Genomic DNA, 22911 nt, shown 5'->3' with positions numbered 1-22911 from the left:
TGGAAGAACAAAAATCACTACATTCGAAAAAGTGATTTAATTAAGAATTATGAAGATGGTGGTATAAAAGCAATAGATTTTGAAATTTTGAATGGAGTATTAAAAATTAAATGGCTTAAATCCTTCTTAATAAATAGAGAGGAAATTTGGCATACAATTCCGAAATTTATATTTGAAAAAGTTGGAGGAATGGAATTCCTATTAAGATGTGATTTCGAAATCCCGAAGTTGCCTCTCAAACTTTCTGAATTCCACAGACAAGTCCTCTTTTTTGGAAAAATGGTTTTCAAACATAACTTCAGCCCACATAATGTTCCGATGTGGAATAGTAGAACTATTTTGGATAGAACCAAAACCATATTTGTAAAAAGTTGGATGGACAGAGGAATTTGGTCAGTGACACATATTTTAGACGAAAATGGAAATATTCTTTCACTTAAGAACTTCAATCTCAAATAAGATGTTGACATTGCTGAAAATGAATATAATAAGGTGATTAAAAATATCCCAAGTGCTCTGGTTCATCTAGTTAAAGCTTCTATCGGTTAAATATTTAACCCTAGACTCAAAATATTTGCAGTTGATGGGATAGAAATTTTCAATAAAAAATGTAATAATATTTTCCTGAGAAACAAATTAAACAAAACCTTTTATCCAAACCCAATACTCCGATTCTCGTTACTACACAACTTTTCAAAAGAAGAAATTAAAATTTTGAGAACCAACTATCGAAAATTCTCTTTACCCCCAAAGTATAAAGAAGTCCATTTTAAAACCTTGAATGATATTTACCCATCTAACCATTTTATACAAACTAGATTTAAGTTCAATGTGGAAAAATGTTACTAATGCAAACAAAACGATGAATCGACCAAACATCTGTTCTGTGAATGTTATAAAATTTTAATGATGTGGAATTCACTCCAGGATTGGCTGAACTCCAATCAAATTTATATAAACAATTTCACAGTTGAAGATATCTCATTTGGCATTATACTAAAAGATAATAATAACGAATTTCTAATTAATAATCTCACAATCATAACAAAATTTTTTCATACACAAATGCAGATATCTCAAAAATCCACCTACGTGGAATAATCTCAAAAATGAAATTAAACTGCTGTCGAGATCCTTAGGTAAAATGTCCACCCCCAATGCGATAAAGCTTTATAATTTCATTATGAACACTAATCTCTAACCGCTTTTTGGATGATACACACAATAGGCCTTGTTTGCCCTTTAACTTCCCCCTTGTAAAACTTTTATTTATATACACATATAATTTGTGTTTTCATGCTGTCTTACTTGTATCCTTTCATGTTCTATTTTTGTTTTGAATTTTTATTTTATCTTATTTTTTTGTTTATTGTCTTCTTACTATACCAAGTTGAATTGTATCTACAGAATGCAAGTTGAGATGAACACTGACTTCGGAGCTACTCTGTAATGTCAATCTGCTAACAAATTTTGAAATGTAGTCGCTGTTGTTCGTTTTGCAAATGTTCAATCAAAGTTCTTAAAAAAAAAAAAAAAGGAGCCAATCAGGAGAGGGACCTCACAACAGCTGACGTGGGTCATGTGACAGGGAGTAGTTAATATGGGTTACACTTTGTTGTGCTTTTATTACAGAGATATTATTATTATCATCACTATTATTATTAAGAACATGCAATTTCTATGTTTTGTTTATGTATTGGTTGATGCAAAAAAAAAATTTTTTTTAGAAAAAAAAAAAAAAAAGGAAATTAAATGCCGCCCCCTGCAGACTGCCGCCCTGTTCGGCCGCACATGTTGCACATATCAAGCTCCGCCACTGCTTCTATGTCACAGGGGAAATGAAAATGTGTGGCCCCGCCCACCTTGGCTTGGGACCACCCATGGGAAAGAGAAAGCAGAGCGTGTCTCTGCTAGTAGAAGCTAACTTTTAGCATTAGCAACTCCATAACATGACAGAATTCCTTCAGGCTTGTTATTAGAGAATAGAAAACATAACGTTGCGTTTTTTACCCTAAAAATAAGAATAAACAAAGGCCAAGCTGCTCACAGCCAATCAGATATGAAACATTTGCATATCGTGAATATTAATGAGTAAGACCCCCACACACACTCCTGACTAACTTCTACTTCCTGAAACAGGAGCGCCAGAGCTTCTACTCTACAGAAAAGGACTCGCAAGCCCTCTCCTCACGCTGGAGACCTAAACAGATGAAATAACAACACCTCACTTTTCTTACTGAAGAAACCCTGATGTATGCCTTTATTCCTTCTTATCGTTAGGTACTCAGAAGTAATTTGAGAGAATCTGGTACCGGTGCATCCCAAATCCTTTTAGCTACACACTCAGTTAAACAATCACATTTTATTCATAACAGTAATTCCTAAATTAAGGCTTTCAGGATGCACTTCCACACCATTAAGGAGCCAGCAGTGAAGGGCGCAGGAGTTACACTGATTAGATTTACAAACTGCAGACTCCTCCATCTACTGTAGAGATGCTAAATATAGAAGCTGTACATGAACAAGGACCTTTTTTAAAAATACCTCTTCCGTGGATAAAGCTTTGAAGTACAGCGTCACACGTTCCCAGAAAGGCTGCTTCAGCCCGCTTTACCAGACTAAAGCTCTCTGTTACCGCATTGCTCCACCTACTAAAGCAGCAGCGTGGAACGGAGTTCAAATGAAAACTATCCTCAGAGGCCTGATTATTAACAAGATCAGCAGAACCACACGGACCTCTGGGACATTGCTGGGGAAGATGAATGACATGCACGCCGAAGAGGACAGCCACAGCTCGCCACGATTCTCCGTTTGACGACTGAAGCTATATCATCCTGAATGTGGCTCACCTTGTCTCTCAGATGATGCTCTGCTGCGTCGATGTTCAGCGGGTCATCAAAATTCAACAGATCCTGCAGAAAGGGAGAGAAGAAAGAAGGCGTGATTAAAGATGACCTCCAAAAGCCCCACGATGCAGGACTACAGCGCTAGACGTGTCATGCCCGGGACCTCGAAAATGTTGTTTTGGAAAAGTTTCAGGGTGCAGTTCTGGACTCTCTGAGTCAAATGCTATGAACTAAGAAAAGCTGTTGTGGGAAACTCGGCCCACTCCTGCACCGTCTGCTGCGTGCAATGTCACAGCGACAAACAAACCCCCTAATTGCAGCGTTGCCTCAGAGATGCAACACCGCACCAGTGAGGCAAGCGTGTTGTTGGAGATAAAACGGACCGCCGGAGATCATTTCCTGACTCAACGGAGAGATTTAGGACATGACCTTGTTTACGTGCCGGATTAGCTTCACTGTGATCACCACAAACACGATGCTGACCTTGAGATGAGCACATCTTCACAATCACTTAGGAATCTGGCTGAATATGAGCAGCTTACTTGATATTTACTTTGGTAATTAGCTCATATCTGAAGTTTGTATTTGATTAAGCATGTTTGCATTCAAATGAAACGTATTTCTCATTATTTAGAGAAGATGATTCTCTTCCCAGCCGAGGCCCCGAAGCCAGAGGGCTCTGGATCAGAACGACAGTCCAACTGTCCTACTTCCATCTTCCAATTATTCCAGTGTTTTTCATAAAGAGGAGCCTTTCTCCCCAAGAGAAGCGTTACGATCCCGCCTCAGACTACGATGGTTTCCAACGAGCAGGCGTGCTTTTGAAGCACGTTTAAATGTGAATTAGTGTTAAGGTGGATTAAGCTCAACTTACAGTGAACAAGGAGTTCAATCCCCAGACTACATCCTGCAAAAGAGAAGAAATCACACCAACATCAAAATCAAATGTCAGTTAGATGTTTCACGTGCTGTTATTTGTCCTTTCTTTGGTATTTGTGATCCATGAATAAAAAAACATTTCAGAAAGAAAATCTATAATCAGAAAGATCACAAAAACCCAAAATGACCAAAATGTACTGAACCCTCAAGCTAAGAAGAACACCTCACATCATCACGTTCTTTGCTAAAGTAAAGATGAGGCATGCTCTTATTTTGGTAAAACCCTTTGAGTAGCTCCAGTAAGTTGGTTATTGTGGCAGCAAGAGAGCATAATAAACTCATAATTAAGTTAATACTGGTTCTGGTTTCAGATTAAACAGCTGAGAACGAGACGAGGTTTGTTTCCTCATGAATGAAACGAGACCTTTCACCCGTCCCACTCGGCAGTAACGTGCATAAAAGCAACCAAACACCGATGGAAATGGCATTAAACCATATCACTGGGCTCCAGGTGGGCCTCATTTCCAACGCATCCTAACATTTTAACCTTGCCTTTAATTCCAGAAGCGCACACGTCTGACACGACCCCAAACATTCTTTACTTTAATCTATTTACGTTGCTTTAAGTCAACAAACATTATCCACGCCAGCAAAAAGAGCTGAACACATTACGGCCAGAAAGAACGAATGAGCCTGAACAAAAACCACATTTATGTTAAAAGGAGAATTAAAGCGATTGACGGGTTTATTTATTGCGGGGAAGAGAGGAGGCCGGGGAGCAGGGCCACTCGTCACCGTCCGCTCTGATTTGGAGCTTTTGCTCTTCGTTGTTTCTCACATCCTGAACCGGCGATGACACTCGGTGACGCACAAGAACTCGGCCATTTTCACGCGTTCACACCCACCTCCACGTAAACAAAAGGCACTTTTTCACTCAGGCAATGGAAGAGACAAAAGCTGCTTTTCTCCAAGCAAACAAAAAAAATCTAATGCATTAAAAAAAGAACATCTGTGCAGGTGTCCGGGAGAATATTGATGGTTTTAGTCTCTTCGCTGTGGAAGGCCGAGCTTCCTCCTCCTCACACGCTGGAAGTCTCTCAGGTGTCATTTTCCAAACCACTTTATTTAAGAACACTGAAAACAACAAAGCTGCTGCATAATTAAAATATATGAATAAGACATAACAAGTTAACCCTGATTAAAAAAAATAAACTACGGTTTTGAATCAAATACATCAGATCACTTCCCAGAGTTAAAATGTCCAATAGGAACAGACCGGAGCATCCTTGCTCTCAGCGTCAGTAACTGAAGGGTAAAGCATGAAAAGACAAGAACAGCTTTATATTCACCTGATCCACAGAGAATCCCACATTCCTCAACACCTGTTGTTGGTTTAAAACCACGGCCACACACAGTTTATATTTTAGAGCTTCTGCAGGAATAAAAGTGTCTTATGGCCAAATCTTAAAGGATAAACAGGTTTTAAAAGCTACTAGGAGCAAAGGCTGAATATGAACTGTGGATCTGGGCGAAACGCCGGCAGAAGTTTAGATTTCGTGTATATATATATATATATATATATATATATATATATATTACAACTTTGGGACACGTCAGATGTCAGACTAAAGCCCAAACCCAAACCGTTCAGAGGAAAACAATATTCAATAAAAAGGTGAAAAGTTCCAGAGAAATCCGCCGACTTTACCTTTAATGTTCTGGTTGGGGCCCAGCCCGTTCCATCGATAGAATGTTCCCTCAGTAAGCTGCAGGAGAAGCAGGTCGACGTGAACTCAAAGCACTTTTCCCGTTAGAAACGAACCAGCAGGCGGCACCAGTTACCTCAAACAGATCTCCCCGTTTTCCGTGATGTTGGGATGCCATATTCTGGTCAGACATCTGACTTTAGGAGGCTGAAGGACGGCACAAGAAAACCACCAGTGAGCACCGGTATCCCAGCCAGCACTCGTAAACCGTATGGGTGCCAACAGGGGTTGTCCGTGGTTTCCATGGTGGCCCCACAAGAATTTGCCCACATAGATTTTTGCCTGCATATAATTTAGCGGGCCCTACAGAGGGACCCAGAAGGTCGGACTCGTACACGGGCCGGGTATGTGGGCTAACCCCGCCGGCACCCATATGGTCATATTATATATGGTTATATATATATATATATATATGCTCTGTGTGAGGATCTAAACGCATTCTATGCCAGAGTCGACACAGCGAACTCCATGAGACCGGACAGTGAGCGCACCGCGGATGACGTCAGTGCGCTCGCTGTGTCTGATGAGGATGTGCGGAGGTGCTTCAGGAGGGTGAACGCACGCAAAGCTACTGGTACGGACGGGATTCCCGGCCGCGTCCTCAGGTCATGCGCGGGTCAGCTGGCTGGAGTGTTTACACACATCTTCAACCTTTCCCTCTCTCTGTCTGTAGTCCCAGCCTGCTCAAAATGGCCACCATTGTCCCTGTACCCAAATCCTCCACCATCTCCTCATTGAATGACTGGCGACCAGTAGCCCTGACCCCCATCGTGAGCAAATGCTTCGAGAAGTTGGTCAGGGACTTCATCTGCTCTGCACTGCCCGATTCACTGGACCCTCTACAGTTTGCATACCGCCACAACAGGTCCACTGATGATGCCATAGCCCTGACACTCCATGCTGCCCTGTCACACCTGGAGAAGAGGGACACGTTTGTGAGAATGCTGTTTGTAGATTACAGCTCAGCATTCAACACCATCGTTCCCTCGAAGCTGGACAGGAAACTGCAGGATCTAGGACTGAGCAGCTCCCTCTGCAGCTGGATCCTGAACTTTCTGACAGATGCCAGGTGGTCAGACTGGGCGGCACCACCTCATCCCCCGTCACACTGAACACTGGTGCACCGCAGGGGTGTGTGCTGAGCCCTCTCCTGTACTCACTCTACACGTACGACTGCACGGCCACGAGAAACTCCAACATCATTGTGAAGTATGCGGACGACACCACAGTGGTAGGTCTCATCACCGAACGACGATGAGACGGCCTACAGGGAGGAGATCAGCACCCTGACCCACTGGTGTCAGGACAACCGTCTCACCCTCAACGTCACAAAGACAAAAGAGATGATAGTGGACTTCAGGAGGAGCAGAGGAATACACCCCCCCATCACCATCAACGGCGACGCTGTGGAGAGGGTGAGCAGTTTCCGTTTCCTTGGAGTTCACCTGGCTGAGGATCTTACGTGGTCAGTGCACACGAACAATACAGTGAAGAAGGCACAGCAGCGCCTCTTCTTTCTCAGAAGACTGAAAAGATTTGGCATGAGCCGCCGCATCCTCAGGACCTTCTATCGCTGTGCCATTGAGAGCATCCTCACTGGATGCATCTCCGCCTGGTATGGCAACAGCACCGCTTACAACCACAAAGCTCTCCAGAGAGTAGTGCGGTGTGCAGAAAGGATTATTGGAGGTGAGCTTCCCTCCCTCCAGGACATCTACAGGAAGCGGTGCCTGAGGAAAGCGGCGAGGATCATCAAGGACTCAAGTCACCCCAGCCATAAACTGTTCAGACTACTTCCATCAGGAAGGAGGTTCTGCAGCATCCGGTCCAGAACCAGCAGACTGAGAGACAGCTTTTTCCATCAGGCCATCAGACTGCTGAACACTTCGCAGACACCTCACCCTCACTACTGAAACTCCAACATTACACGCTCCATACTGTACATTAATGCCTCTGTTGTTCACATACCAGCCTCTGTATATTTTATATCTCTTATCTTATTGTTTACTTTATTCATTTGTATACTTAGATTAGCCATTTTTATATTTTACTTGTTTTTACATTACTGTATTTTTGCACAACTCTGTTGCTGTGAAGCTCGCACACAAGAATTTCACTCGCATGTACTGTACCAGTGTACCTGCACATGTGACGTGACAATAAAAGTGATTTGATTTGATATTTCCATCTGGGCCACCAATGTATGCTGGCCGAGTAGTTGGAGGAATTCTGGAAGATGTGGTGAGGATAAAGGAAGTAGACAGCTATAATAAAACAGGTAATTTTGTATGGATTTCTTTATTTCCTCAGGTCAGAGTTGATCATCTATCTTTCATTTGATGCCTAAGAGCCGCAGCAGCAGTTGCTGCTTGTGCTGTTACATCCTTCAGCTGTTGCATCAACACACGTTGGGTTTGTCAGTCTGAAACGGTCCATTTCTCCTCAGTAGCTCATTTTCCAGATGAAATAAAGGAAACTAAATCCACGGCTCAGCACTGAACGGGACGCTCCTGCAGAGCTCGGGCACAGCTCTGAGTTTGGTTGAATAAAATCAAACCTCCTGATAGATAACTGGTTGCTTCTGCAGCAGACGCGGCGCGGACACGAGGAAAGCCGTTACGACTGAAGGGATGCCAGATGTTTCCTGTCCGAGCAAATGAACCTCGAGCTCTCGGATTCTAGCAGATCCCGAGTCTCCATTCATAAAAGCTCAATCATGAGAAAGTAAAGCAAGTAGGACGGGCAAAGACAGACGAATTATGTCTCTCTCTCACACACACACACACACACACACACACACACTCACACACACACACTCACACACACACACACACACACACACACACACACACTCACACACACACACACACACACACACACTCACACACACACACTCACACACGCGCACTCACACACACGCACTCACACACACACACACACACACACACACTCACACACACACACTCACACGCACACACACACACGCACACACACACACACACACACACACGCACTCACACACACGCACTCACACACACACTCACACACACACACACACACACACACACACACACGCACACTCACGCACACACACACACACTCACACACACACACACACACACACACACACACACACTCACACACACTCACACACACACACTCGCACTCACACACACGCACTCACACACACGCACTCACACACACACACACACTCACACACACGCACGCACACACACACACGCACACACTCACACACACACACACACACACACACACACACACACACACACACACACACACACACACACACACACACACACACACACTCACACACACTCACACACACACACTCGCACTCACACACACGCACTCACACGCACACACACACACACACGCACACACTCACACACACACACTACTCACCACCATGTTGTAAGCTTCGGGGACGTCTATTTCGAACTGAAACTTTCCACTTTGGTAGTAACCTTCATCTGTGAAAACACACGTTTACGTTACGAGACAGAAACCGTCCTCTTCACAAACCTTCCCCTGGACTCAGGAGCAGGAGCAGAATTCATTATTAGACCAATAAAGAGTCACATTAAACAAATGATTCTGTTTGGTTTATTTTGGATCTATTTAGACAGGTCGTCTGCACGCTAACGGCACCGTTAGCGTAAACTTCTGCAGCCTCGCTGTCTCCTAAAGCCTGGCAGCAGCTGCTGGGGGTTAGCAGGTAAAGGCTGGGGCTGACAGCGACGGCGCCTCCGCTGAGCTCACGGGTCGGCTCTCACTGAGGACTCCTAACTGAGCCTGAATCTCACAGTAAGGGGAGAGACTTGGTAACTAGTCAGTTCATGATGTTACCGTGCATGTGCACGTGAACACGTAACGAGCTGAAGCCTGGGAACTCGGCGTCTGTCAGGCAAACCTTGTCTGGAAGTCTCCGTCCCTTATACGACCCCGGACTGAAGACACCTGTGATGCTGATTACAGAACACACACCTGAGTTGACCGCGTGCGTCCACGGGCTTGACATTATTATTCTGAGGCTGTTTTACAGGTCGCTGATGCACAACACACACACTCAGGTGCAGTTTGACAGGAGATGTATGAAAAGCTAATGAGTGGATGGATGGGTGCAGAGGGGCGAGAGGAAACTTCAGCGAAGCGCAAACAGGAAACACAACTGCTACAGCGAGAGGTCCTGAATCATTTATGGTGGTCTTCAGCACATGGGGGGCAATCGTTCTCCGTTCTGCTAAAAAAATAAAGAAGACAGCACCAGACAGACGCTTTCTTTTACGTTTAACACTAAATAGTCCAGGTGAAGAAACTAGAAAACCTAAAACAGACGTATTCTAGTATTTTCTGTCGCAGAGAGAGCTCCGAATCCCGGATCAGAATCGGACAACCAGGAGTTTCCCAGAAGAAGCGAGACAATGTGGAGCCAGTCTCCCGGGTCTACTTACAGCAAGTGTGCATTCTGGTAAAAGTTGCTGCCTCATGCTCATTTCTGCTGACCTGCGCGCTGCCTTGAACCCGCTCATCGATACTCGGAGAGACTCAGAAACATGCGGGCTAAATACAAACACAAAGGCAGCGCGGGGAGGACCTCATCCATCATCCTCGGGTACAGGAAGCGTTCCCACACCACATTTGTTTATCACACCTTCCCTCTAGTTGCCTGTATTTCAGATGTCATGTTGTTAGAGCAGGTCTCCAGCTGAAAGTCTCCCACCGTGAAGCTGCTTCTGAACACGCTCATGTGTGGAAAAAGGTTCATGACGGCGTCATATGGCACTAAAGTGTACAGGAGCTGGTTTATCCGTCTCCTTTTGGCTTTGTAAACAAAAATAAATGATCCTGGCATAAATGATGCAAGCAGAAACTCAGAATTGTAACCTTCTCTTTCTTTATTCCCACTTATAGAGTAATGGTGAACATTTGTCTTTAATCTGCATGATTTTCTATCATCTTAATGAACTTACTGGCCTCCGTGTTTGGGGTAACGTCTACATTTAGCCAGCTGTGCTGCAAATACAGCCATGATGATAATAAAAGCTCCACCGAGTGGAGGGCTGAACAACGCCAGTGAAGCTCTCGGAGAGTCAAACCTCACAACGACACGATGTCACAGAGACGCCAGCTGTGTCTGTTAGCTCCATCCAGCTGCTCGTAGACGATTCGGATGATGATTGCGCTGAAATGAAATAATGATCACCGGCTGATTATGTGCCAATTATGACAGCCCGGGCGCTACACGAATAATGCTGAGCTGGAGTCGCTCCCGTGAGAAACGCAAACGACAACAAGAACCAAAGAAAACGAATGTTAGCAAAAGGAAAAAGAGGAAGATGTGAGACGGGCTCACGTAGCCGCCAGCGTACGCCTGAGATGATGTCACACAACATGACACTAGACAGCCCTGGGCCTGAGGCGAGCTTCCGTTGCAGGAAAACACAACTCTAATAGGAAGACTCAACAGAATAAGGTTTTTTGTATTTATTTGTTACACGTATCTGATACTCTGATATAAGAAATGACAAAAGGAGAAGGAGCATGAGACGTGCACGGTGGGGGTGGGAGTGCTGCGTCAGGAGAGACGGTGCCTTAAATAATTAAGCGAGTCATTCTATGAAAGCTCGATTTCCATATAAACTCCTAAAGGAACGCAGCAACCGCCGGTTCTGTCAGACCGCTGATCGTTGCTTTCTCTGCAGATAATGCTCTCTCTCACACACACACACACACACACACACACACACACACACACACACACACACACACACACACACACACACCTGTACGACTGCTACACGTTGGCAGATCACTGACACATTTAAATCTTTCATCATCTTAGACCGCTCACCTCTAGCGGCTCTTAGAGCAGCACCACAGAGTTTTTACCAGTTTAAGCTCTTGCTTTAAAACTGGTTTCCGTGGTTCTTGAGCCATGAACTCTGGGCAGCACTCTGCTGACTAGAAACCACACTTAACAGATTTGTGGGAGGGGTAGGTTCCTATGGGTTAACTAGGTGGAGCTCTCTACCTGCTTTACTGTGCCGATAGCTAATATAGGAGCTAGCATCCATCCATCCATCTTCTGAACCCGCTTGTCCACGCAGGGTCGCGGGGGGGCTGGTGCCTATCTCCAGCGGTCAACGGGCAAACAGGCGGGGTACACCCTGGGCAGGTTGCCAGTCCATCGCAGGGCAACACAGAGACACACAGGACAAACAATCATGCACACACACTCACACTCACACCTAGGGACAATTTAGACAGACCAATCAACCTAACTCATGTTTTTGGACTGTGGGAGGAACCCGGTGAGAACCCACGCATGCACAGAGAGAACATGCTAACTCCATGCAGAAAGATCCCAGGCTGGGAAGCGAACCCAGGACCTTCTCGCTGCAAGGCAGCAGCTCTAACCACTGCGCCACCGTGCAGCCCTATAGGAGCTAGCAGTTAGCATTTTCATTTAGCCAAGCATTAATAAAAAGCACAATGGTGGAGCTTGGATATAAAAAATGGTAAAGGTGTGCCTTTTAGGGTTCTACAACCCCCCAAGGTGCTTCACAACATAATCAGTTATTCACTCATTCACACACATTCACACGCTGATGATGAGCTACGATGTAGCCACAGCTGCCCTAGAGTGCACTGACGAAGGCAAGACTGCAGAGGCGAAGCAAAGAGCTAAAACCAGAGTGAACAATGGCACGGCTTATGCTAATCTGAAGGAGCTAAAGGAGGCTACAAAAATCATGGACTGATGATGACCTGGCTTTGTTGCTACTGGACTTGTAAGTAATAATAGTTTTTCCAACAGTGTAGATCTTTTTCATTTGTGGCATTAGCTTGTTGTTAGCGCTAGCTACAGCAGGCTTCTGCAGGCTTGTTCACGACAGTTGTAATTACACCTTACACCAGTGGGGAGGAGGATCAGGAAACTCACTTTAAAGACATTTGTGACTAAATAAGAATATTACTAACATGACTGATCCTGTCTGGCCCATGTTTGTAAAAAAGGGTTTCCAGCATTTTATTTGTAATTTTACACCAAAAACATCATTTTTTATAATCATATTATTTACCATATCAGCATCTTTTTATCGCTAATTTCACGAGTAAAAGAAAAACTAATGAAAAGCTTGTGATTGACAGGAAACGGACAGGAAGAGACGGGTCAGGCAGCCTCTACAGACTCCTGTGATTACACACCAGTGAGTTCGTGCTGCACAAAACCCGACCGGTAACCCGTTTGGATCAGAGCTCTGCTGTACACGAGGAACGGACTGAAGAAGCCATGTTAAATGAATTTTGATAAAGCACCTTATGGAGTCCTGGAACCGCCCAAGGCGCTTTACAGCACAGTCAGTCATTCACCCATTCACACAAGTGATCAAAGTGCAGCCTTGGCGTGGAAAACAAAATGGTCTGAAAGCGTCCTAAACAATATCAAAGACCTCTATTGCTGCTGACCCTCCTGATTTACTGTTAAAAGCCCAAAATGTTCACTGAAACGTCAGGAAATAAATGAGTTTACACGTTATTTTTTATAAATTACGAGCTGTTCTCTTACCAGGAGACACTGCCAGCTGGAAGTGATGCAGCTTGTTCTCATCTGGAAAGCTGGCTTTGCATGTGCCTGCACACACAACAGGAAATTCCTAAGTTGCCTTGAGGTGTCCCTGTGGCACCACATTCCCCCCTGGTGTTTGAAGACAGTTACTGCATGCAGAATCAATCATTTCCCTCTGCATCCTGTGGGGAGGTGGTGTTGTAATTTCACTCAACGATGCAGCGGCGAGCCAGAAGGTTTATTAAACTGAGTTTATGAACCCTGAGAGAGAAAACATGCCCGTCTTTGTTCAAGTGAACTGCAGCTGAAAGGTTTCTTATACCAGTCACGGGCTCTTTCAGTAAGACTAATGTTCTTACCTGCCAGCAGACATGTATGTAAAACTGTCTCCGTGCCTCGTAGAAGAAGCCCTTTTTCTAATTAATCAACCGTGGCACAAGGAATGGACGGCATTTTGATGTTCAGCTGAAACTGTTCTGTTTATTTTCAGGTTGTTCAGTAAAATCTTCATGGGAGCTCAGTTACTACGTCACCACGGCAACGGACCAATAATAGACTGAGACTCCACTCTTACATGAAGAAATTAAAATAAGAAAGCAGAAGATGGCAAATATCAAAGATATGAACAGAAACAGAAGTAAACACTTCATTTTTACAAAAACACCCACCAGGTCGGCTCTGAACACACCTGGACACACCTGGACATCCCAAATAATGAATAAGTCCTCGCTCTTGAAAACCTGAGTGCAGGTTTGTGTTTTTATTGAAAAACACACCTGTGACTCGCATCGTTGTCAGCCTTGGATGCACCTGTGACTTAAAGGGAAGATGGGTATTTGCCCTGGTGATGGGGGGGGGGGGGGGGGGGGGTGTTAGCGCGCCAGACTCTGCACTCCGTCAATCAAACGGAAGCGTGATGTTTTTTTAACAAATCAAATACAGCTCTTCGCCCATTTGGCCAATCGGGTGGGTTCTCATAGGTCAGACGCCCGGCCCGAGGTGAACGCTTCTTAATTAAGACGGTTAGCAAACACCTGAGTTAGCTTAGTTCTGATTCAGCTTTTCCCGGGATCCACTGATTCATTTCCTTTTCCCTTTCCTCACATGTTTGGCTTTTTTCATTTTTATGATTTTTTTTGTCATATTTTTATTTCTTTGTTTTTGGTTATTTTTGTTCCAGAGTTAAGTTTCTATTTATCACAAGTAATATCAAAGTCGCAGGTCGATGATAGACTTTGTAGTCGTGTCATCTGACCTGCGGCCGTATGTTTTGGACACCCGAGTGAAGAGAGGAGCGGAGCTGTCAGCTGATCACCACCTGGTGGTGAGTTGGATCAGATGGCAGGGGAAGATGCCACGTAGACCTGGCAGACCCAAACGCATAGTGAGGCTCTGCTGGGAACGCCTGGCAGAAGAACCTGTCAAGATGGTCTTCAACTCCCACCTCCGGCAGAGCTTTGACCGCGTCCCGAGAGCAGTGGGGGACATTGACTCCGGGTGGGCCTTGTTCCACTCTGCGATTGTTGAGGCGGCTGTTGCTAGCTGTGGTCACAAGGTGGCCGGTGCCAGTCGTGGTGGCAACCCCTGTACCCGCTGGTGGACACCAGAGGTTCAGTGAGCCGTCAGGCTGAAGGAGGCCTACGGGGCGCGGCTGGTCTGTGGGTCTCCGGAGGCAGCAGACAGGTACCGGATAGCCAAGCGGGGTTCACCAGTGGCAGTTGCCGAGGCTAAATATCGGGCGTGGGAGGAGTTTGGTGAGGCCATGGAGAAAGACTATCGATCGGACTATCGAGTTTGGTGGCAGGAGAATCTCGTCTCTGCTTTTTGCAGATGATGTGGTCCTCCTAGCTTCATCCAGCTCTGACCTTCAGCTCTTGCTGGGTAGGTTCGCGGCCGAGTGTGAAGCGGCTGGGATGAGGATCAGCACCTCCAAATCTGAGACCATGGTTCTCGACCGGAAAAGGGTGTAGAGCTCTGCACTGAAGCCCTAGGCCCGGGGGTCAGCCCGGCCCGACGGCCCAAGGGCCGGGCTTCAGGCCGACGACTGTGTAATTACCTCGGACACGGGCCAGGCCGGGCCGGGCGCCTTGATTTTTAATTGAATTCATTAAAAAAACTGAAACACTTGAACGCAGCAGCACCTGCCTGCTTCTCACGCACCGTTAGCTTAGTTAAGGTGTGTGTGGTTTATCAATGCGCCGATATAAACCAATTCTCAAACTGCTGATTGAAACATGTGCCCCTGTTCTCATACGCCATCTTATGTCCACTTTGATGTCAGAAACATTCGTTTATTCTCATGAAAACGGCAGCGTTCTATTTTTCTGTGAATAAATTCGCTCTGCAGTAAAAAATTACAGCATTCATTGCTGGTTTTTTCTAACTGGAGAGCGCATTTTCAGAGCGGCAGATTAAATTTACAAATGCATCCAATTAATATAGTGTTCGCAAATTTCGGAATATTGCTAAGATTAGAAGCATCCTTTCCAGGAGTGATGCTGAAAAACTAGTTCATGCATTTATTACATCAAGACTGGATTACTGTAATCCATTACTCTCAGGAAGTCCACAGAATGTAGTTAAAAGTCTTCAGCTTGTCCAAAATGCTGCAGCAAGAGTTCTGATGAGAATTAAAAAGAGAGATCATATCTCTCCTGTCTTAGCTTCCCTACATTGGCTACCTGTTAAATTCAGAATAGATTTTAAGATCCTTCTTCTCACATATAAAGCTCTTAATAATCAAGCTCCATCATACATCAGTGATCTGATTGTTCCATACGTTCCTAACCGAGCACTTCGCTCTCAGACTGCAGGTCTACTGGTGGTTCCAAGAATATCTAAACTTAGGATGAGAGGCAGATCTTTTAGTTATCAGGCTCCTCTCCTGTGGAACCAGCTCCCAGCTTTAGTCCGTGAGGCAGACACTTTGTCTACTTTTAAGAATAGGCTTAAAACATTTTTATTTGATAGGGCCTATAGTTAAAATCTGATGTTAGCCTAAATCTGGACAAGTGGGGGAGTAGAGGGAGGTGGAGTGTACAGTCGGTAAAGACGACTCTCCCCTGCCCTGCCTCCAACATGCCTCCATCTAAATAGGATAGATTATCCTGAGTTATCTCTGTAGTTATGCTGCTATAGGCTTAGACTGCTGGAGGACACACTGACCACTTTTTACACTCTACTACTTTCTTCTACAATCTGCTCTTTAACTGTATTATTTCCTGCTATTTCAGCTGTTAACTTTATTTTCTCTGTAAGTTTTTTTCTCCCCAGAAGAAGCTACAATGATGTTCTGCTGAGCTGTGGTGGCCTCATGGAGGGGGCCATCGACTAGCACACTGCTGCTAACCACTAAAACATTCTTCCTCTCCTGATAATAACTTTTTGCATTCCTTGACGTTGGATGTGCTACTACTAGTTTATCCATTTAATTATAGATTCACTAGGATAAATACTATAAAGTTTATCTCTCACCAAATAGAATATTTACTAAGACATCACAATATAACTATAGACACATTACTTGTGTGTGTGTGTGTGTGTGTGTGTGTGTGTGTGTGTGTGTGTGTGTGTGTGTGTGTGTGTGTGTGTGTGTGTGTGTGTGTGTGTGTGTGTGTGTGTGTGTGTGTGTGTGTGTGTGTGTGTGTGTGTCTGCTCTGTCTTCTCGATCCCCAGTGAGTCGTGGAGGATGGCTGCTTATACTGAGCCAGGATTCTCTGGAGGTTTCTTCCTGTTAAAAGGGAGTTTTCCTCTCCACTGTCGCTGCATGCTTGCTTAGTATGAGGATTGCTGTATAGTCACTGACACCAGTCAGTGACTTGATGCAATTTGCTGGGTTCCTTATATAGGAAACATTATTTCTGATTGGCTTAATGAACTGACCTGAATTGAAATGTTTATTATGTGAAGTGCCTTGAGACGACTCTTGTCGTAATTTGGCGCTATATAAATAAACTTGAATTTAATTGATCTGCCGCTCGAAAAATACGCTCTGTTAGAAAAAAAAAGCTGCATTGATGCTGCTTTTCTTTCTTTTTTTTTTTTTTTACTGCAGAACGCTTCTCACAGATAATTAGAACGCTGAGCGTCCTATCACGCTAAACATTATGAAAGATTAAAAAAAAAAGTCTGGCTCGGGTCCGGCTGGGGCTCAGATTTGAGGCCCGTGCAGGGCTCTAAAAGGATGGCTTGCCAACTCCGGGTCGGGGGAGAGGTCCTACCTCAAGTGGAGGAGTTTAAGTATCTCGGGGTCTTGTTCACGAGTGAGGGTAGGAGGGATCGGGAGATCGACAGGCGGATTGGTTCGGCGTCTGCAGTGATGCGGACGCTGAGCCGATCTGTCGTGGGGAAGAGGGAGCTGAGCCAGAAAGCCAGGCTCTCGATTTACCGGTCGATCTACGTCCCAATCCTCACCTGTGGTCATGAGCTTTGGGTAGTGACCGAAAGAATGAGATCGCGGATACAAGCGGCCGAAATGAGTTTCCTCCGTAGGGTGGCCGGGCTCAGCCTTAGAGATAGGGTGAGGAGCTCGGACATTCGGGAGGGACTCGGAGTAGAACCGCTGCTCCTCCGGATCGAAAGGAGTCAGTTGAGGTGGTTTGGGCATCTGGTCAGGATGCCTCCTGGACGCCTCCCCGGGGAGGTGTTTCAGGCATGTCCTGCCGGCAGGAGGCCCCCGGGTCAACCCAGGACACGCTGGAGAGGTTACATCTCCAATCTGGTCCGGGAACGCCTTGGGGTCCTGCCGGAGGAGCTGGTGGAGGTGGCCGGGGTGAGGACGGTCTGGAGCTCCCTAGCTGGGATGCTGCCCCCGCGACCCGGACCCGGATAAGCGGAGGAAGACGACGAGGTGTAATATCGTCATCGCAATATTAATCACTGTTGTAGCATATCGCAGGTTTCCCTAGTATCGTGCAGCTCTAGTGAACGGCTGTTTTGTAACAAACCAGTAAATGTGTTTTGTCCTCATGGGCTCCTGTAGAAAGAAACATGGCATCTAATATGGCATCGCCCAGCAACTCAGACCCGATTTTAATGGTTTTATGTTACAAAACCACCAATACTTTTCAACAACTTGGCATCATTTCATTCATAACATCGTGATGGATATTTCCAGAGATTAACGGTAAAAATTACACATCGTCTCTTTCAGGAATACTATTTTCCTCCCGTTTCTGTGCTTCTGTCAGATAGAGAAGCTTTACTGGGCAAATAAAATAAACTAACAATTATGGCCATAAAAACGTCCAACTTTCACTACAATGAATCCATCCGGCAGCCGGTGCCGTTTACTGATTATTTGTCTGGTTTCCATGGTTCCCACACACAAAACCACAGCAGAACAACTGGACCCCTGAGTAATAAAGGCATTAAACCTAAAGCCAGAAATAAAACGAGCATTAAACCCCTCGAGACCCAAAATAAAACATATGTGGTAAAACATCATTCTGGGATTTTAAAAAGCTATTTTAGTTCTAAAATATAAAACACAAAAACTCTAAATATTCAGAATATTTAATAAAAATGCATTTAATTGTCTTCATTTCCCACATTTACTGCTGAATCTGATCTGAGAATCAGGAATTAAATGAATTACCGCTAAACCATCAGGAATTAACTAAATAAAGAACACGAAGCACTTCCTCCACGTTCCAAGGCTTAGCTATAACAGATGTTTTAATTCCGCTCCGTTCGCCTAAAGGAGGAGGTGGAGTTGGGTAAAAGGAAGCCGTGGGAATGGAAATGTAAGGAACACTTACTAGGAAGATTGGCTTCAAGTTCTGCAACTTCTGTTGAGACAAAAACAGAAAAATGAGTCAGAATAAAGCAGAAAAGCAGGTAAACACTGAGAAGGTGTTGTTTAGAACGGCGGGTCGCGAACCGTGTCTGATGTTTGCGGTCAGCGTGAAACAGGAAACGGCGTGGTGAGACGAGGGTTTTGGTTTCTGAAGTATTCTGAATCCTATTGTTTCTAAACCGCTTCGACTCGGAGAGATTTCTCCGTTAGAAGCCCGGTTCCACTGGGTGGTTTGGGGATTGTTCCGGCTCGATTAGAAATGTCTGTTCCTGTTCGTATAAATGCAACAACGCAGCCAATTAGAAGCGGGGAAACCTCGGTGGAGTTTTTATGGGTTTTTATTCACCTGCACAATAAATTCTGTAGGAAGCTTCAGCTAATTAGCAACTTCCAATCAGAGAAGACTGAGACAAACCATCAGCTAACAGAATGAACTGAATAGCACGAAGGCCGGAGTGAGAAAAAAGTCTTAATGGGTGCGAGCACAAAGAAACTAATGATTGTACTTTCCTTCGTCAGACAAAGACACAAGAAGCTTGTCTCTGATTGGCTAACAGCAACACGACTACCACTGACTGTCTGCTCTGCAACGCTGATGATTTATCTCCACCAATAACACAAGCCTGGAGGAGTTCTGCTGTGTGGTGGAGTTGCTAATGCTAACGGTTAGCTTCTACTAACCGAGACGTTCTCTGCTGTTTCCTGGACTAAACCAACAACAGCCTTCCCCGTCGTGAGTCCAGATGGGTGAGTCCATGAATGTTAGTGACAGTGTGACGTAAATCTGTCAGGATTTTCTAGAGTTTCACCATCTGTTTTCTATCAGAAGCTAATGCAGGAGGTAGGTGTAGGAGACTATTTTCATGTTCAGCCTGCATGAAAAACTCATTACTATTAGAATCAGAGACAATCATTAGTAATGGTTCAGTGTTCCACGCCTACAAATCCTTCAGAGTGGAACGAGACGATAAGGAGATACTGGTACCTTTGGTCAGGAGGCGGTCCCTGATGGAGACCCTGTGGGTGGAGTCTGAGGCTCCAGAGGCACGGCTTGCTTTCCCTCCATCCTCCTTCTTCAACTTGCTAGCCAATGTAAGCATGGCTACGCTGCTGAGACACGCCTCTCTCTGCCCCGAGCCTCACCGCCTGTCCAACGTCTGCCAGTGACACAGATCCACATCTTCATTTTATCAGAATAGATAAACAAACAAACAGAGAAACAACAAAGTGTCTGTTTGTATGTGAGAAAGTTGGTTTGAATGTTCCGCTCAGAGCCGGCCGGGAGGGAACAGAGGTGTGAGAAAACGCTGAATAAGAGCCGCTTCGCTTTGAAACTAATCTGCTGAAAGTTTCCACCAAGAGGAGTGATTGTGTCTGTGACTCATCGTGTTGGTCACCAGCATCAAAGAGCACCTGGAGTGGGAATAAATGCATAAACTCAGATTACACTAAACAGGTGGAGCGGCTCGGTCTAATGCAGAATCAGACGTTTCCTGTTCAACGGTGTCATGTTTTCTATTTGATGTTTAAACAAGAAAAACTGAAAACACTTCAGAAGGAAAAACAATGCAGTGATTATTTTGGACATTTTTCTCTCTGAGTCTCTAAAGTGTTACCAGCTGGTTTTCAACTTTTTAGTCCAAACCACCAAAACAGTCCTTGGGTGTGACTCAGCGACACGCTGCTGTGACGTTTTAAACCGAACTGTAATCCTGTTGAAGTCAGACAGGGTTTCTGACACCACAACATGATGACTTCAGCAAACAAAGATGAACTTTATGTTTCACTTATGATGCCATAGCAAAGTCAAGCCCCCTGAGCCTCATCAGGAAAGGTCACGGCTAGTCTCTGGATGTAAACAAACAAATGGGTCCATTTGTGCTTTCAGATGAGTGGAAAACAAAACTAAAATGTTTGGGACAATTTGAGCCAAAGCAAGAAAAGTTGGAGCCAAGTTTGCTTTAGGCCCAAATATCATTTATAATCTTTATATTATAACTGATGTCCTGACTCCACCTGTATTAGTGCAACAAACCCAGGTAAAAAGAGGTTTCCTGTAACGTCTCCACTCTGTAAAACCCAGTTTGTGCACTGGGTGAGCTCACTCAGAGGGGGAGTGATGGTGTCGTGTGTCGCCGAGCCCGACTCGACACACACCTGCCCCAGCTGTCAGTCACCTCATATGTCTGTACGGCAACATCATCACAGCAGAGCTCACAAAGTCAGCGGCAAAACAAACGCAACAACACTTTAATCGCCGCACTACGGTAGTGCTTGTACACCAAACTTTTAACAAGGTCTTGTACAATAGATGTTTTGTTTTTAGAAAACCTGAAAGACTCTTTAGGCTTTCCCTTAAACCTACCCAACAATCTTTTCTTTGTATCATTTCAAGCCACTTTCACCTGTACGTTTAATAAAAGTGATGAAGTAAGAAAGATGCATCTGTTTGTTAACCTATCAATCACAGACCTCGTTATAAATGGTCTCAAGATATTGTCGCCCAGAGGTCAATCAAAGGGAAAAGAAAGACAGGCAGCCCTAATCAGATAATACCTAAAAGAGTCTTAACATTCAACGAAGTGTCATGCAGTTCTAGTTTTATGCTTCAATAAATAAATACATATATATACACACACACTCAATTTAGAGCTTGAGTCTGAGCATAACATCAGCGGGGAGTACTCATTATTTATGAAAATAAATTGTTTTGTCAAAGAAAAAGTCTGAAGACTAATTTTCTAAAGTATAAGGTGAACTTCTCTGTCTATTTTGCTCTGGATGCTTGATCATTAGTATACTAATTTATTTCCATAAAAACTGATCATAAAGCTAAAAATAGTGCATGCCATTTGTTTTGTCCTTATTTTTCAGGCCTGTTTGTGGTCAGACGTCTGACCTGCTACAGCTTTAACAGTGAGTCTAGCCTATTAATCACAAATTAATGCTCACTTCCCTCATTTCGTCTCATCTAGGTGGCCTGCCTTTCACACACGAATCCAGTCAACGTGACAACAGAGGAATCCTAACAAACAACCCAAGTCTTCTTAAAGGCGCTGAAACCAGCTGATTTAGAGCGACAACTTAAGATTTCACCTTCTTCCTCCTCCTCTTTGGTCGGGTTACCATAACAACACCTCGCTAATGTTGCTAATAAAAGCTACGTAGACGTTTCCAGACAGATCGCTCAACACCAGGTTTCTGCTCACAAGCACAAATGACACGGCTCCTTTCTGACGGCTGAACTTTTCACACCAGGAGCCGCTTGTGTGTTCTTTGTGTGTTACCTTCTGTCTCCCAGCTAGCTCTTCGTGCTAAACCATAATCAGCGGCTCTGCGAGCTCAAGCTGCCGCCAGCAGCACCACACCTGGCGGGTAGCAGACGCGTCCTCCTCTCAAAGGATCCAAAACTAGTTATTACCGATTCTACAACAGACTGGGAACTGATTTGGGAATCAGCTGACAGAAACTTCGCTCCGGTGGCAAACGGAAGCGCAATGGAGCAGTGCCCTGTTATTTGCTTCCGTGTGGACACACGGTAATGATAAATAGTTCCGCGCTGCTTGGTGGACGGTTATAAACATTTTAATAACCGTTAATATTATAATTATCATTAGTATTATTGTTATTGTTACTATTACTAATACTACTTATAATAATAATAATAATTTTTATTTTATTATTATTTTTATAATGATGATGAAGATAATAATAATTGTTATTGTTAGTAGTAGTAGTAGTAGTAGTAGTAGTAGTAGTAGTAGTAGTAGTAGTAGTATTTGTAATGATGTGGTTGGAGGAAAATGTCCACCTTTACAAATAATTATGAACCTGTAAAGATTTAATATTTCATTGTGATTATTGACCCAGTGAGAGTTGGACTCTGCCAGTTCATCCAGTTAAAATCCTTTACCTCAGAACCCTCCCCAGTCAAGTCAGGTGTGCCCCAGGGCTCTGTCCTGGGGCCCCTCCTCTTCATAGTATATCTCCTCCCTATCGGCAAAATCTTCCGCAAATTCAATATCCAGTTTC

General features: G+C 44.6%; 1 protein-coding gene across 2 annotated transcripts in view; it reads right to left on the bottom strand.

Annotated features, from left to right (window-relative positions):
• ube2f (ubiquitin-conjugating enzyme E2F (putative)) overlaps nucleotides 1–22378 on the bottom strand; it is a 51805-nt gene extending 29427 nt beyond the window's left edge. Inside the window, exons 1-9 of one of the 2 annotated variants that reach the window (XM_015965524.3) lie at nucleotides 22167–22378; nucleotides 19865–20036; nucleotides 18842–18871; nucleotides 13083–13148; nucleotides 8915–8982; nucleotides 5568–5638; nucleotides 5434–5491; nucleotides 3721–3753; nucleotides 2850–2912 (exon numbers count right to left, since the gene is read on the bottom strand). In XM_015965524.3, the coding sequence (XP_015821010.1) occupies nucleotides 2850–2912; nucleotides 3721–3753; nucleotides 5434–5491; nucleotides 5568–5638; nucleotides 8915–8982; nucleotides 13083–13148; nucleotides 18842–18871; nucleotides 19865–19979 (504 nt within the window). In that variant the 5' untranslated portion in view covers nucleotides 19980–20036; nucleotides 22167–22378. Of the gene's footprint in view, nucleotides 1–2849; nucleotides 2913–3720; nucleotides 3754–5433; nucleotides 5492–5567; nucleotides 5639–8914; nucleotides 8983–13082; nucleotides 13149–18841; nucleotides 18872–19864; nucleotides 20060–22166 lie in introns of both variants that reach the window. The other variant, XM_015965525.3, reaches the window with a different exon arrangement.
• Nucleotides 22379–22911: the final 533 nt, after the last annotated feature.

Source organism: Nothobranchius furzeri, chromosome 14 (assembly GCF_043380555.1).
Source record: "Nothobranchius furzeri strain GRZ-AD chromosome 14, NfurGRZ-RIMD1, whole genome shotgun sequence".
In the NCBI taxonomy this organism is placed as follows: domain Eukaryota; kingdom Metazoa; phylum Chordata; class Actinopteri; order Cyprinodontiformes; family Nothobranchiidae; genus Nothobranchius; species Nothobranchius furzeri.
This window is presented reverse-complemented; position numbering and strand designations above follow the sequence as displayed.